This window comes from Lissotriton helveticus, chromosome 4_2 (genome assembly GCF_964261635.1).
Source record: "Lissotriton helveticus chromosome 4_2, aLisHel1.1, whole genome shotgun sequence".
Lineage (NCBI taxonomy): Eukaryota > Metazoa > Chordata > Amphibia > Caudata > Salamandridae > Lissotriton > Lissotriton helveticus.
The window spans coordinates 123,986,372-123,998,868 of record NC_136064.1 but is presented as its reverse complement, the minus strand read 5'-3'; the positions used below and the strand labels follow the sequence as shown (position 1 = coordinate 123,998,868).

The 12,497-nt window shown below is 39.9% G+C and overlaps 1 protein-coding gene across 1 annotated transcript in view; it reads right to left on the bottom strand.

Moving 5' to 3' along the window:
* LOC144752090 (indolethylamine N-methyltransferase-like) overlaps positions 1-11,981 on the bottom strand; it is a 62,859-nt gene extending 50,878 nt beyond the window's left edge. The window contains exons 1-2 of the mRNA XM_078640039.1: positions 11,830-11,981; positions 5,520-5,727 (exon numbers count right to left, since the gene is read on the bottom strand). Coding sequence (XP_078496165.1) covers positions 5,520-5,727; positions 11,830-11,965 — 344 coding nt within the window. The 5' untranslated portion in view covers positions 11,966-11,981. The remainder of the gene's footprint in view (positions 1-5,519; positions 5,728-11,829) is intronic.
* Between the last annotated feature and the right edge of the window lie 516 nt (positions 11,982-12,497).

Genomic DNA, 12,497 nt, shown 5'->3' with positions numbered 1-12,497 from the left:
ATATGGATGCGTTCTGATGATATGTATACGTTTAATGGCCCGAGATCTAAGATTGGTCTTAATGTAGTATAGTGATATACCCATGAATGTTTTTTAAGTAATGTAACAGGTTCTATAGCTTCTTTTGTTAGCAGAGCTTGTACTTCTTGGTTGAGCAGATGTATGTGTTCTAAAGACAGTTTGTGAATGCAAGGTAGAAAGTTGGGAGGGTTGCTTGTGAGCACAAGGCAATAACCATGTTGGATAATGTCCAATAACGATTTGTGTGTTGTTATTGATTGCCAGCCAATAAATGATCAGGGGATGTGATAGAAAGTCATTGTTTGTGAGTGGAGGGAGAGGTGCATATTGGTGTATTTCTACCTCTTCCTTTAAAGTTGTTACCTCTATATCCAGCTTTATAGAATTCTCTAGAGGGGAAAGATTGTGTTTGTGTTTAATATGAGGATCTGCTGACATCTGTAGTATTAGTCCTGGAGCCCCCTCTGTAGAAGGAGCGATGAACGGAACCCCTAGTAGAAAGCAGCATCTACAGCACATCTGCTCTTTTTTCTTGAGTTCTTCCTGGAGATATCGTAATAGTTCTTTCATCTTATCAAGTGTGTCCTATCATACCTAGCTGATAGGATTTGTGTATTGGCTATGCACCAATGATTTGTTGATTGAGCAACTACTCTTTTTCTAGAGACATCTATAAATTTTTATTCTTTATAAGGAGTCAGTGCCTCCCCTAAGGTTTGTGAATTTGCCTTTTTACAAGGCAGCTGTTGCTTAATAAATACAGGGTCCGATGGAGGGGTATTTTATTTTTTATTCACCCTAGGTGTTAGGATACATGCTCTAACTGGAGCCTTCAAAATATCACCAGCATGTCTCATCATACCAATTAACCTAGGTAAGGACAGTGATGTGTTTTATTTGTGTTTCTTAGGGTTTCAATTAGGAAATCCTCTTCTAGGGCTACTTCATGTAAATTAGTGGCTGCCCTAGCAACTCTTGTTCATGCAGTGTTATCATCAGGAGGGAAGGTTTAGCTGGGTATTGATTCAGGTCTGGATCTCCAGGTGGGTCTCTACTGTATTCATCCCACAGATCAGGTGGTGGCTGATTATAGGTGTCATCATCATCTACTATATCAGGATTTGTATTTGGAGAGCCCGTAGTCTAATGTGCAAAGGGTCTGAAGCCATGTACTTTTTCTTCTTGCGGGTAATCTTATTTTCAGTGACTGTTTTCCCCTTGGAAGTTGGTACTGTTGGCTTAGTTGTCATGTGACCAGTGTATTCTGCTTTGGATCCAGCTTTTATCTCATTGTCTCTAAAATAGTCTCCAATGGTTTTAAAGGAGCTTCTTTTTGTTTTGGTTATCAAATTTTCAGTGCCAAGCTGAATAGATCCTTTTTCTTTTTGGATCCGTAATGTAATATCCTAAAACACCTAAGACATGGTTGATCCAGTTGCTGCTCCAAAGCAGCTTAAACGAATAGCAAGTAAACACTCCCAACCCTATTTTATCAGCCACTTTAATGAGATTAAGTGTATATTAAGGCTTGCCGAGTGATCATGTTGAATCTCCCCTTCCACAACTCACCTTCAGTACTGGAAGACAATAGGAAGTTGCTATAAGACATCAACCATAGCTCCAAAGCAGAATATTTTAGGGCACAACTGGACAATGCCAAAAGAGACTCAAAAAACTATGTTAAATCATCAAATGGCAAACTAGTGGCAGATCTAACCACCACCTTGAAGATAACATGTCTTTCTATAGTGGTGATGACTTCTTCACTTAATATTTTTTTTAAACGAGGAAGATTGAATCAGAACTACAAATCTCCTCTCAATGTCTGCTTAGCAAGGTCCAACACAGTTTTATTCCAATGCTTCCCATGAAGAGGTACTCTTACTCAGATTTTACTACAACAGATAATGCTGCATGGAATACCTTCAAACTCCTGGATGAAGTTGAGATACTCAAAAACAAAGCCGATAAAACCCTCAAACTACTTCAAAGATCCTCTGCCCACCAAACTCATCAAAGAGCTTATATCTTCCATACTCCCACTTTGGTCTAAGATTTTCAATGCATCTCTCTCCTTGGGCATAATTCCTGATTGCATAAAGATCTATGTCCAATAATTAGAGACATATGTACATCTTCAACTCTGCAACCACATCAAGCAGTTCTGGCTCCTTGACTACTCCAAATATGGTTTGAAAACTGCTCGTAGCACTGAAACAGCTCTGAAGCACATGGCAGATAATGTTCAGAGACTATTTGACCAGAAAGAACCTTAACTGCTTATACTACTGGATCTCTCCTCTGCTTTGATACGGTTAAGCATGACAATTTAATTGACCTGTAGAAGAAAGGATGGGGTTATCTGGTCCCATCCTCCGCTGGTTCTCCTCATTCCTTAATATTAGAGCCCGATGAATCAAAGTCAATCAAACCATGCTGGACATTACTCCAATATCGATTGGAGTACCTCAAGGATCCACACTCTCATCTACACTATTCAACGTGCTCATTGAACCTCCTACTAAAATTCTTAAACACTCAAACATCTATGGTAATATGTATTTATACTTGAAAGTTTCCTCACCTGAAGATATAATAACTGCGCATGAATAAAAACTCAACAAAGGGTAACCTACAATTACCTTATGCTAAACACACTCAAGATAGAATTTCTTGCCCCCCACAATCTCTCTGCCTCCTTAGATGAACGACTCAAAATCTTACATCACCCAACTGCGCCCCACATGTTGTTGATTCTACTAGATCATTAGGCAAGAAATTGGACAAATACCTGAATATGCAAGATCATATCAGTGACACCACTGGAGGAGCAAAATACCAACTGAATATTCCAAGGAAAATCAATCTCTTCTTGCCCCTGGATGACTCTCATTTAGCAGTCCAATCCCGAAACATCTCTCGACTAGACTACAGGAGTGCTACCCTTGCAGGATTACACTAGGGGTGGGCCGCAAATTCCATTCCACTTGCAGAACTTGCAAAATTTCAGCATTTCCGCTTTCCGTCCTGAATGCGAGAATGTCAAAACTTCTGTGATCCGCGGCGGACCGGAATTCGAGGGCATGAGGTCATTAAACCTCACCAGGAAGCACTTACATATCATAAATAAACTTGCAGGAGCCCCAGTAGAAGCTCAAATTCAATAATGCATTAATCAGCCCCTGGGCACGTGTGCTCACTCCACATATCTACAGTTGAAAATTAGCTGTTTCACGAGCGCAATCACCGTGTAGTTCATGTGACCAGAAGGATGCTTTCTCCTCTTCTCCTGCTCTGATCGGCCTCTGACCCTCATAAACAAGAGGCATGTGAACTCGCATTGAAGCCCTGTCCATTTAGAAACTAAAATCATGAGCTCGGTTGAGGCTGGACAGGTGTGCTTTCTCCACATATCTAATGTCGAAAATTAGCTGCAAGACTTGAGGGAGGTCTTTGTATCCATGAGTTTCTCGAGCGCAATCCCCGTGTAGTTTCTGGGACGAGGGGGCTGCTTTCTCCTCATCTGCTGCTCTGATCGGCCTCCGACCCTTATAAACTTGAGGCATTTGAACTCGCATTAAAGCCCCGTCCGTTCGGAAATGCCCCGCTTTGTGTGAGGCGACTCCGCAAATTCCACCCACCCCTGGATTACACAGGTGGCTCCTTTAAGAGCCACTCTGGACTCAGCTGCGAGGTTCATCATGGGATCCGGAAAATATGACCACATTACGCCACACCAAAAACATCTCAAATGGCTACTGTTTGAAGCAAGGATACAAATGCATAAGGCTATTCAACACAACACTCCTGTCTACATGCCCAAAAAAATAAAAACTATCTGGTGCAATTCAAACCCTAAGAAGTTGTATTTCTGTATTGCTGAAGCCATGGAAGTTCAACAAAATAAGACTTATAACCGCCCCTTTTCCGGTCTTGCCCAAGAATATGGAACACAATACCTTTGGAAACGACCTCCTTCAAAGTAGAAGTAAAATTGCTAATGCTGAATAGATACTTTCAAAATTATTCCTAAAATCACTCAGCTCAACTATTTGTCCTGTAGACATTTCTGGATCCTGAATCTACTAGGAATCTACTAAGTTGTTTGATACATGCTATATACATTGTTTTCTGTTCTTGCTCCTTCTAGATTTGCCTGTTTTAACATCTTTGCTATTTTAACAACATGTAATGTCTATACCTCTATCTGTTTACTATTTATACAGTGCTCTGATGCCCAGACGGGTCACATTCATGCTATTTAGAACTCCTAAAAAGAAAATGTCCTCATAAACCTGCAACGCTTAAAACCAACGCACTGAGGTCAACCAAAAAAGAACAAAAGCCATCAGATCTGTCAAAGGCTTCACCATTGAGAACCTAAATCTTAGTCCCATTTCTTACCTTTTTCTCCTCATGTCTGATTTCAAAATATTTGTATATCATTTCAATATATTTCTGGCAGTCTATGTTAAAACCCAGAAGGTGGTCCACTGTTCCGAAACAAGACCTGATGAGATTGTTTACATCTTATCTAGGTCATTTCTGGATTGGTGAGATCTAATTAGTGTCATTGCTATTTAAATGAATCCAATGTTTTTCTCTGTTAGTGGTTTATTTTTAGATGGCTCATTTCAGAAACAGAAAGAGGTAACCACTGCTCATGTCCTTTGGTCAGTCTGTCTGTCAATTGGGCATTACATTTTGGGGGTAAAATTAGGCATTCTCATATTCTCATGTGTTACATTAACACAACAAAATTTAACATAAACAACATTTCTATTTGAGTTGGTCCTAAAATTGTTGACGTGTAGTCCTGTCACAAGATAAAAATTAATCCGACCAAGCTGCAAACCTGGCATATTGACTCCACCCATATGATGTACTGATAGGTCAGAAGTCAGGAGCATGTTTGGTGTTTTCAATGGATAGATGTTGAATCCAGTTATTAAGTGTGCCACATTATGGAAGTGAGCATTCATCATTTAAAATGATAAACCTATAAAGATTTCACAATTAAAGTAGGGCAGGTGACAACAAGCCAAAACATAACCTCCCTATCACTCTCACTAATGCTCAACATTCATCCCACAGGCTGAGGACATGAGGGTACCACTAAATATACATGTGGGTGCGTGGATGTGGTGGATTGATCAGAACTTTCATCAGGAACTAGAGCTAAATTGATATGGTATTGAAACATTTATGTGATGAAAACTATGTCAAAATGGAATCAATGGAAGCTTAGCAAGCCTTTGGTTTATCTGTGTTTGTGAGTAACTGAGTTGGTGATCATAGAAGCCCAAGTATAGCACATAGATTATTCCATCTTTTACAGTTCACATCAGTGACATCAAAAACATTAATTTTCTTTAGTTCTCCCCTTCCATATCTGCTCCACTCTATGAGCAGTAACCTTCTTTAAAAAAGGGTTTTGCATGCACAGTCGGAATAGTAAATCACCGAAGCACCGTCTTACTAGAGAGCAGGACCCTTACCCGCGGCCCCGAAGATCACAAATCAGCTTCATTATATGACTCCAGTCCAGGGCATCAGGTTCATTCTTCATCCATTTTTGCATCTCCTGCATGGAGTTTTCGTCTGCACAGGCAAAGGTGATCTCAGTGAAATATTCACAGACTGGGAGAGAATAATAGAGGTAGGGGCCAAAGGACAGTGCAGTCAGGGTTTCTCCTTTAACATCACCTGTGTATATAGGAAAAAGGTTCATATGTAAGCAAACTGAAAACCTTTAATGCCACATGTTCCTTCCTTAGCAAACAAGAATACATGGATGTGGGAAATTGGGATGTTGGTTGAGGAGGGTGTAAGCTCTTCTCATGCAACAGCAACAATGTTTGTCAGTGTGAACTACAAAAGTCACCAAATTACCTGCGATTAGCCCTCTAGTAGCTTGGCCCAAAAGTAATCAGTCTTAACTTAGATGCAATGTGTGAAGTCTTTATGAAGCACTTGATCAGTAATAAAGTAAAAACACAACACAAGAAAAGTCCCACACCAATTTGGAACAATAGAGTTAGTTGTAATAAATCATTTGACATTAAAACTACAAAAATCCAATAATTAGAACTAGAGTTATACATTCTTAAAGTTCTGAGTAAAAAATAGCACTTAAAAAGGTCAAAACACCAACCCCAGACACTTAAGGAAAGTCAAAAGACATGAATGACGGTTATAGAGCGTGGTTAGGACTGCCAAAGTGGATTTTTAGTAGATATTTCAAAGAAAAATATCGAAGAAAGTAAAATTCAGCAGGGCAAAGTAGCCAGTGGTGTCAGAAGAGACGGCAGTGCCATCGGGAAGCTGCTGGAGGAGGTCACAGTGAAGATTTCTAGGATCAGTCTTAGACAAATTTTTGAAAGTTGAATGTCTCTGGTGGGGTCAAGTTGGGGTATGTAGCCGACAAGAGTTCCACAAAGACAGATACCCTCTTGAAGAAGGACAATTGGTTTGCCGTGTAAAGTGTACAACAGCATATGGGATGGGTTAAAAAGAGAGTTAGACAGTTTTACTTGCTGTGAGGGATTACTGCAATTGAACTCAAACAAACTCAAATTTGAGTCTTTGATTTCCATCTGATTTTCAGACGATATAAGTGATTTTTTGGATCAAATGCTAAGGATAGGTCCAGTACTATGTAAAGGCATCAATTGCCCATGATGAATAGAGCATCATCCACTACTTGTAGCAACGCTGTTTCCCTGCTGCAGCCATGTCTAATTCCTGACTGGTGCTCATGGAGGAGGTTGTTTTTATTTGTCAAATAAAGATAATTATTTTGGGTCAAAGTTTATAAAACTATATAGGTGAAATACATAACTGCGTGCTATAGAGTAAAAATGTATCTAAAAAAATTCATCCTTAAAATTAATGGAGTTCAAAAGTTTAAAGTACATTTGCTTGACCACGATAAAATGAGAAAAGAAAATAATGTTTTTTGTGGGGACTCATCAACTCATAATAATGTTTTAGGCATAATCACTTATGAAAACCTTCAAAATTACAGCAGACCTATGTCTCTAGGCATCTTGCAGAAATCCGGCTAACACAGACACTACTATCAGTGAGGTGTTGTCTGTTACCTCATGCCTCTCAATAAAGGTTTGAGTGAGTGTGACCTTATGTTGGCTAGGTAGGGACAAAAGAAGAGAAAGTTAATCTTGTCCTCCAGTGCACTATATGTTATTTTATGTTATGTTATATTTAATTTATACAGCGCACGGCTACTCAAGAGTGTCCCGGCGCTTGATCCAGAAAGAAATCTGCACACAGATCAGAAGGTAATAAGCAACGTTTTTAGTATTTTCGCAAAAAGCAATGGATCCTGGGTGTCCCGGAGTGCCAAGGGCAACATGTTTCAGGCCAGACCGCCTTTCCGAACAAAGGAGCTCCCATCAAGCCTTTGGTGATTGAACCTGGGGGTCTGTATCAGTAACTGATCAGACGAGCGCAACTGTCTCATCTATACTACTATTATAAAGAGAGAACTGCATCCTTTGAGCCAGGTAAACTGGAAAAGTACACCACCAATCACAACACCAAATACAGCATTGGAAAGGGGAGGTCCAGAAGATGGACATAGGCTATATAAATGGACACCATATACACTAAAAAGGGGGGGCGCCATCAGTGGTAAAGTAGTCCCTTCTGGGCGTTAGATGTGGGCGTTAACATTCAGAGAGGCAAGTTGTGGGCGTTACATGTGGGCGTTAACATTGTAGTTCACTGTGCAAAACCAAACAGTGGGGAGATGTGGCCGTGAGATGTGGGCGTTAGATCTGGGCGTTAACATTCAGAGAGGCAAGTTGTGGGCGTTAGATGGAGAGGAGAACATTGAGATGCGAGGAGATGTTACGGTGCAAAACCAAACACACAGTGCAGAGTATTTCAACCATTCGTGCTCACAATGCAGCGTATTTCAAACGTGCAATAATCACAGTGCAGAATATTGCAAACACGAAATATTCACTCACACACACATCTTCGGGTAGGCAGATTCATTGACCTGGGCATTACCGTTGTACGCTGACATCAGGGACGGGGCGCGGCTTGAATTCACAGCAGACCAATCACGCCACATAACTCGCGTAACACATGCAAGCCTTGCGAGGAATATTTTATAAAGGATTTCACCATTGGACACGCTCCTGTTTGTCACAGGGGGAAGACCTCATGCAAAAGAGGTGCGGCTTACACGGCGTTTCAGGGCTTAGGCGAGTATGCGTTCTGCCATTCTGAAGCTGCAATATTTATCGCACGGAGATATCATACATAAAAAAAACAGGCTTTCGCATGGCCCTTAAGCGAGTCAGCGTTCACCACAGTACTTGCGTTCTAAACCTAAGAACAAAGCTATAGATTCACTCGCCGCTATCTGTTTTACCACTGTAACACTCCCACTTATTGCGGCGTTAAGGAGAAAACTTGACTTCAGGGCTTAAACAAATATTTCACTCGCCAACATCACCAAGTGCTACATTAAATATCGTCTTGGCAGAAGTAACAACATTCTCACGGGGGAGGGGGCGAGGACATACAAGAAAGCACGAGTAACATTAACTAGAGGGACCTTTCGCCAACAAGATTACACAATTTACTTTTCGAACCCGGACAACGTCGGGACGGGCTGCTAGTACATTATAAATATATAGATCCATAAGTACATGGAAGGCATGTAGATACATATGGAAGTAAGTATGGCGGAAGGCTGGTGGAATATTTAAATAAATCACCGAAAAATTACAGCACTAAATCTGGGCTCACTCTCGTTATTCTGTTCGATTGTGGAAAAGAATGGCGTTTCGTTCATGGAAGTAAGTATATGTAGATTAAAGATGCATTCAATAAACTACAGCTTTCAAGTGTTGTTGTACTTTAAATTAATTTGATTTATTTGCTTTAAAAATATATTTATTCTACATGTGTATATAAATGAATACACATAAATAGGTGCATATCTATAGTACCAATAAATGTTTATATACAGAGGGATATGCTGTACATTTCTGTTTCTGTATGGTGCTTATGTGGGGAAGACCCAATTCTTGAGAGATTTTCTGAAGATAATGTGGTTATCCATGGATTTTCAATTGTGGGTAAAGAATTCTGTAGTTTGGCTGCTTGGAAAGATAAAAAGATTAGTCTGCTATACACATATGCCCATGTTGCCTGCCCCACATATGATGTGGATTTCCCTAGAAGTACATTATCGTTATGCACTACTTGACTTTGTGGTCAGTCCCATGGGAAGGACAGGTTTAGGGAAAATGGACACTGCTTATTACTGATACACTCATGAACCGAGAATGACATGGCCACAAAGTTCGCTGTTGGGCCAAAGCCATGAGATGGAAAGCAGCCATAAGACCAGCATTAGAAAAGTGGAGGCAAGTTGTGGTATGTTGGGAAAATGTGGTAGTCAGAGTGCTCCTCAGTGAGGAAAAATGAAGGTTGTGCAAGACCTGATAGCAGAAGTGTTGGAAAAATTAATACATGTATATAAGGAGAATGAGAAAGATAATAACAGGCCACCGTAAATGGATGTAACAAATAAGAAATTTGAGCCCCTCACCACTGATGGTTTGCCCTGTTAAAAGCTCGTCCTAGAAGAGTTACAGGTATACACTAAATAAATAGGGAGAGGGGTCGCAAGAGGTTGGAAGCAGCCTCTTACAGATATAATTATTGTATTAACTACCATTGCACCATGCATAGAATGCCCTCCAAAAATAATAAAAGCCCTGAAAGGGGGAGAAAATCCAAATCAAATGGCTACAAAACAACCATACTTGGGTGTATATTTACAAATTGTATGCAATGCAAAGGAGATCTCAGAAATGCCCTATGTTTACAAAGATAGGACACATTTTTTGCGGCCTCTTTGTAATGGCAAACTGTGTGCTGCATAGTGCCAATGCCATGGTGAGAGGGTGCCTGTTCTACAAACAGTATTGTTTTTGTGCAGGAAGGGACACCTTCCTGCACAGAAACAACGCTTCAAGGCATTTCCCTCATTCCACTAGTGCTGCAGGATGCCACACATGCAGAAAGAGGAAATAACAAGGAGAAATACAATGTTTGTTTCCTTTTTACTTCACTGTTGGAAAGGCGCACCATTTTGACGCAATACCAGATTTACTGACCTTAGTGAATCTGTGATTGGGCCACAATCCATGGGTAGCAGCATGGGAATGCCTATGCTCCACTCAAGGAGCGGTTACCAATACAGAGCAATGCAAGACAGCGATCTACGCTACCTTGCATTGTTCTCTATATACTGAGCGGTGCAGAGCCATGCAAGGTGTCTTTGCCTAGATTAGTAAATCCCACTAAGGGGCTGGGGCTGCCTTGTGTCACCTTGCATGGTGCAAGAGCAACATACACCCTTAGTATATCTTGGCCTTAAGCTCTAACACAATATACTCACACACTAACTAATATACATAGTTTAAGGAGTGCTTCAACTCAGGGAACTAGATAAGAATGTGAGAATGTGTAGATATTGGCCTCATAAATAAGACATTAATGCTAAATGTATAATTGTATGCATAGGCAATGATTGCTATGTAAAAGCTATTGCACATTTCTAGCTTGAGTAGTTGTAAAACTTGAAAATGTTAATAACATTCAAAAAAATAATAATGATATTGACGCCATGAGAGCATTATTGATTCCTGGATGATCCAGCGCTCGTTCTCTCAGTAAATCTCTCCATTTTACCTTAGTTACTCTTGTCCTTTTTTACTAGAACTGAAATGTGCTTGCCATGGATGTATTTCTTTGTCTTTCCGGAGTTTGATACCTGCTGGAAGGAGAGTGACAAGCTGCTGTGCTGTCAAAAGTGTGACTACAACTATGACGCGCTGCTCCATATAACCTGCCCAGAGACAATCGGCTTCTAAAGCCATCTTTCATTGGCATGGTCCAGAGGCATTGGCCTCTAAATCTATCTTTCATTAGCCTAGGCAAGAGGCAACATTTTCCAAAGCCACCTTTCATTGGCCCGGGACGGAGGTAGCAGCTTCAAAAAGCCCCCTTTTATTGGCCTGGGAACAGAAGGTGGTTGAAAGGGGACCTCAGTTGGTAACAGGTGCTGTCTAACATACGGATTATGTGATGAAGCTCTTTCTTGGTGTTCTTCCTCTGAAGAATATAGTTTTTGGGGAGATTACTGTGAAGAGTTTATGCACTTAGTTGAATTGTTACATAATTGTGTTACTCATGCTTGTTTTCATTTCTATTTTAGGGCTGCAGCATTCTAGAATCAATTGTATGGTTGTTGTACTTCACTATTACAATTAGTTTTGTTTTTGTAATAGTTTTCATTAACTAGACAGATCAATTGAATCTATATGTCCATCTAGTCATATTTTTGTAAATTAAAACTATACTCAATCATAACTACTACATGCTTTATATTTGCTAATGGAAGTCAAGACAATAACCCTACAGAGGAACTACACTCAAAGACAGTTTTGATAAATACACATGAGTGGCCTAGACAGATCCCTTTTGCTACCAGGTGTGCATTACCTTGCATACATATACGAGTACGGTTGAATTTGCAGTTCCTTTGTGGTGGCCGCAACACAACTTCTAGCATAAACACATGTTACTGTAAATGTTGTGTTTAAAATTTATAATCAACTCTCTAGTAGCAAATGATTTTAACACATTATTTGTTTTTCTACTATGTTCTGGTACAATAACTTGAGTTTACCTGCCTGCAAAAGAATACATGAAAAAAACTCCTGCCTGTAGTTGAGCAGAGACATGAATTGTACATACCTGATGAAAAGCTTTTGATGTAATGAGAAAACATTTCAGAAATGGCACCCTCAAAGAAGCTAGACTCCTGCGTCAAATACATCTCCCTCACCGCCTTGGCAGTATAATGCTTTTCATGAAGTTCCTTCAGGTTCATGGTGGAGTCTCATCTGCAACCTCCTGCCACTTTCAGCCTGTGTTACTTGCATGCATGCTATATAGTCTGAAATATGACTTTTAAATGATCTTTAAACAAAGAGAACTCTGTACACAAATGCAAAAGATGACTGTTTGTGCATTTGTACTATTTGTACTATTTGCACTATTGTAATATTGTACTATTTGTACTATTTCTGAATCCACACTTTTTGTCTGGAGTTTCTAAATAATTCATTGGGGATTAGGTGCCTTTATTTAATCTCTAATGCCTTGGGCATGTAGAAGCTGAGTCAGATTTAATATGTGAATTCCTATTCAGTGCATTGCAGGGTCATAATTTATAGTCAGCTCAGATAACTGTAACTGCTGAATCTATATTATTCATTTTGTGCAAATAAAATCTGAGCCAAACTGAAACGTCCTCATAACATTTTGATTTTTTTCTGAATTCCAAGGTTTCTTTAAAATACTATTCCCTATATATAACGTCCCTGAAACTCAGTTTTTTGCAGTGAGTGTATAGGGTTTTT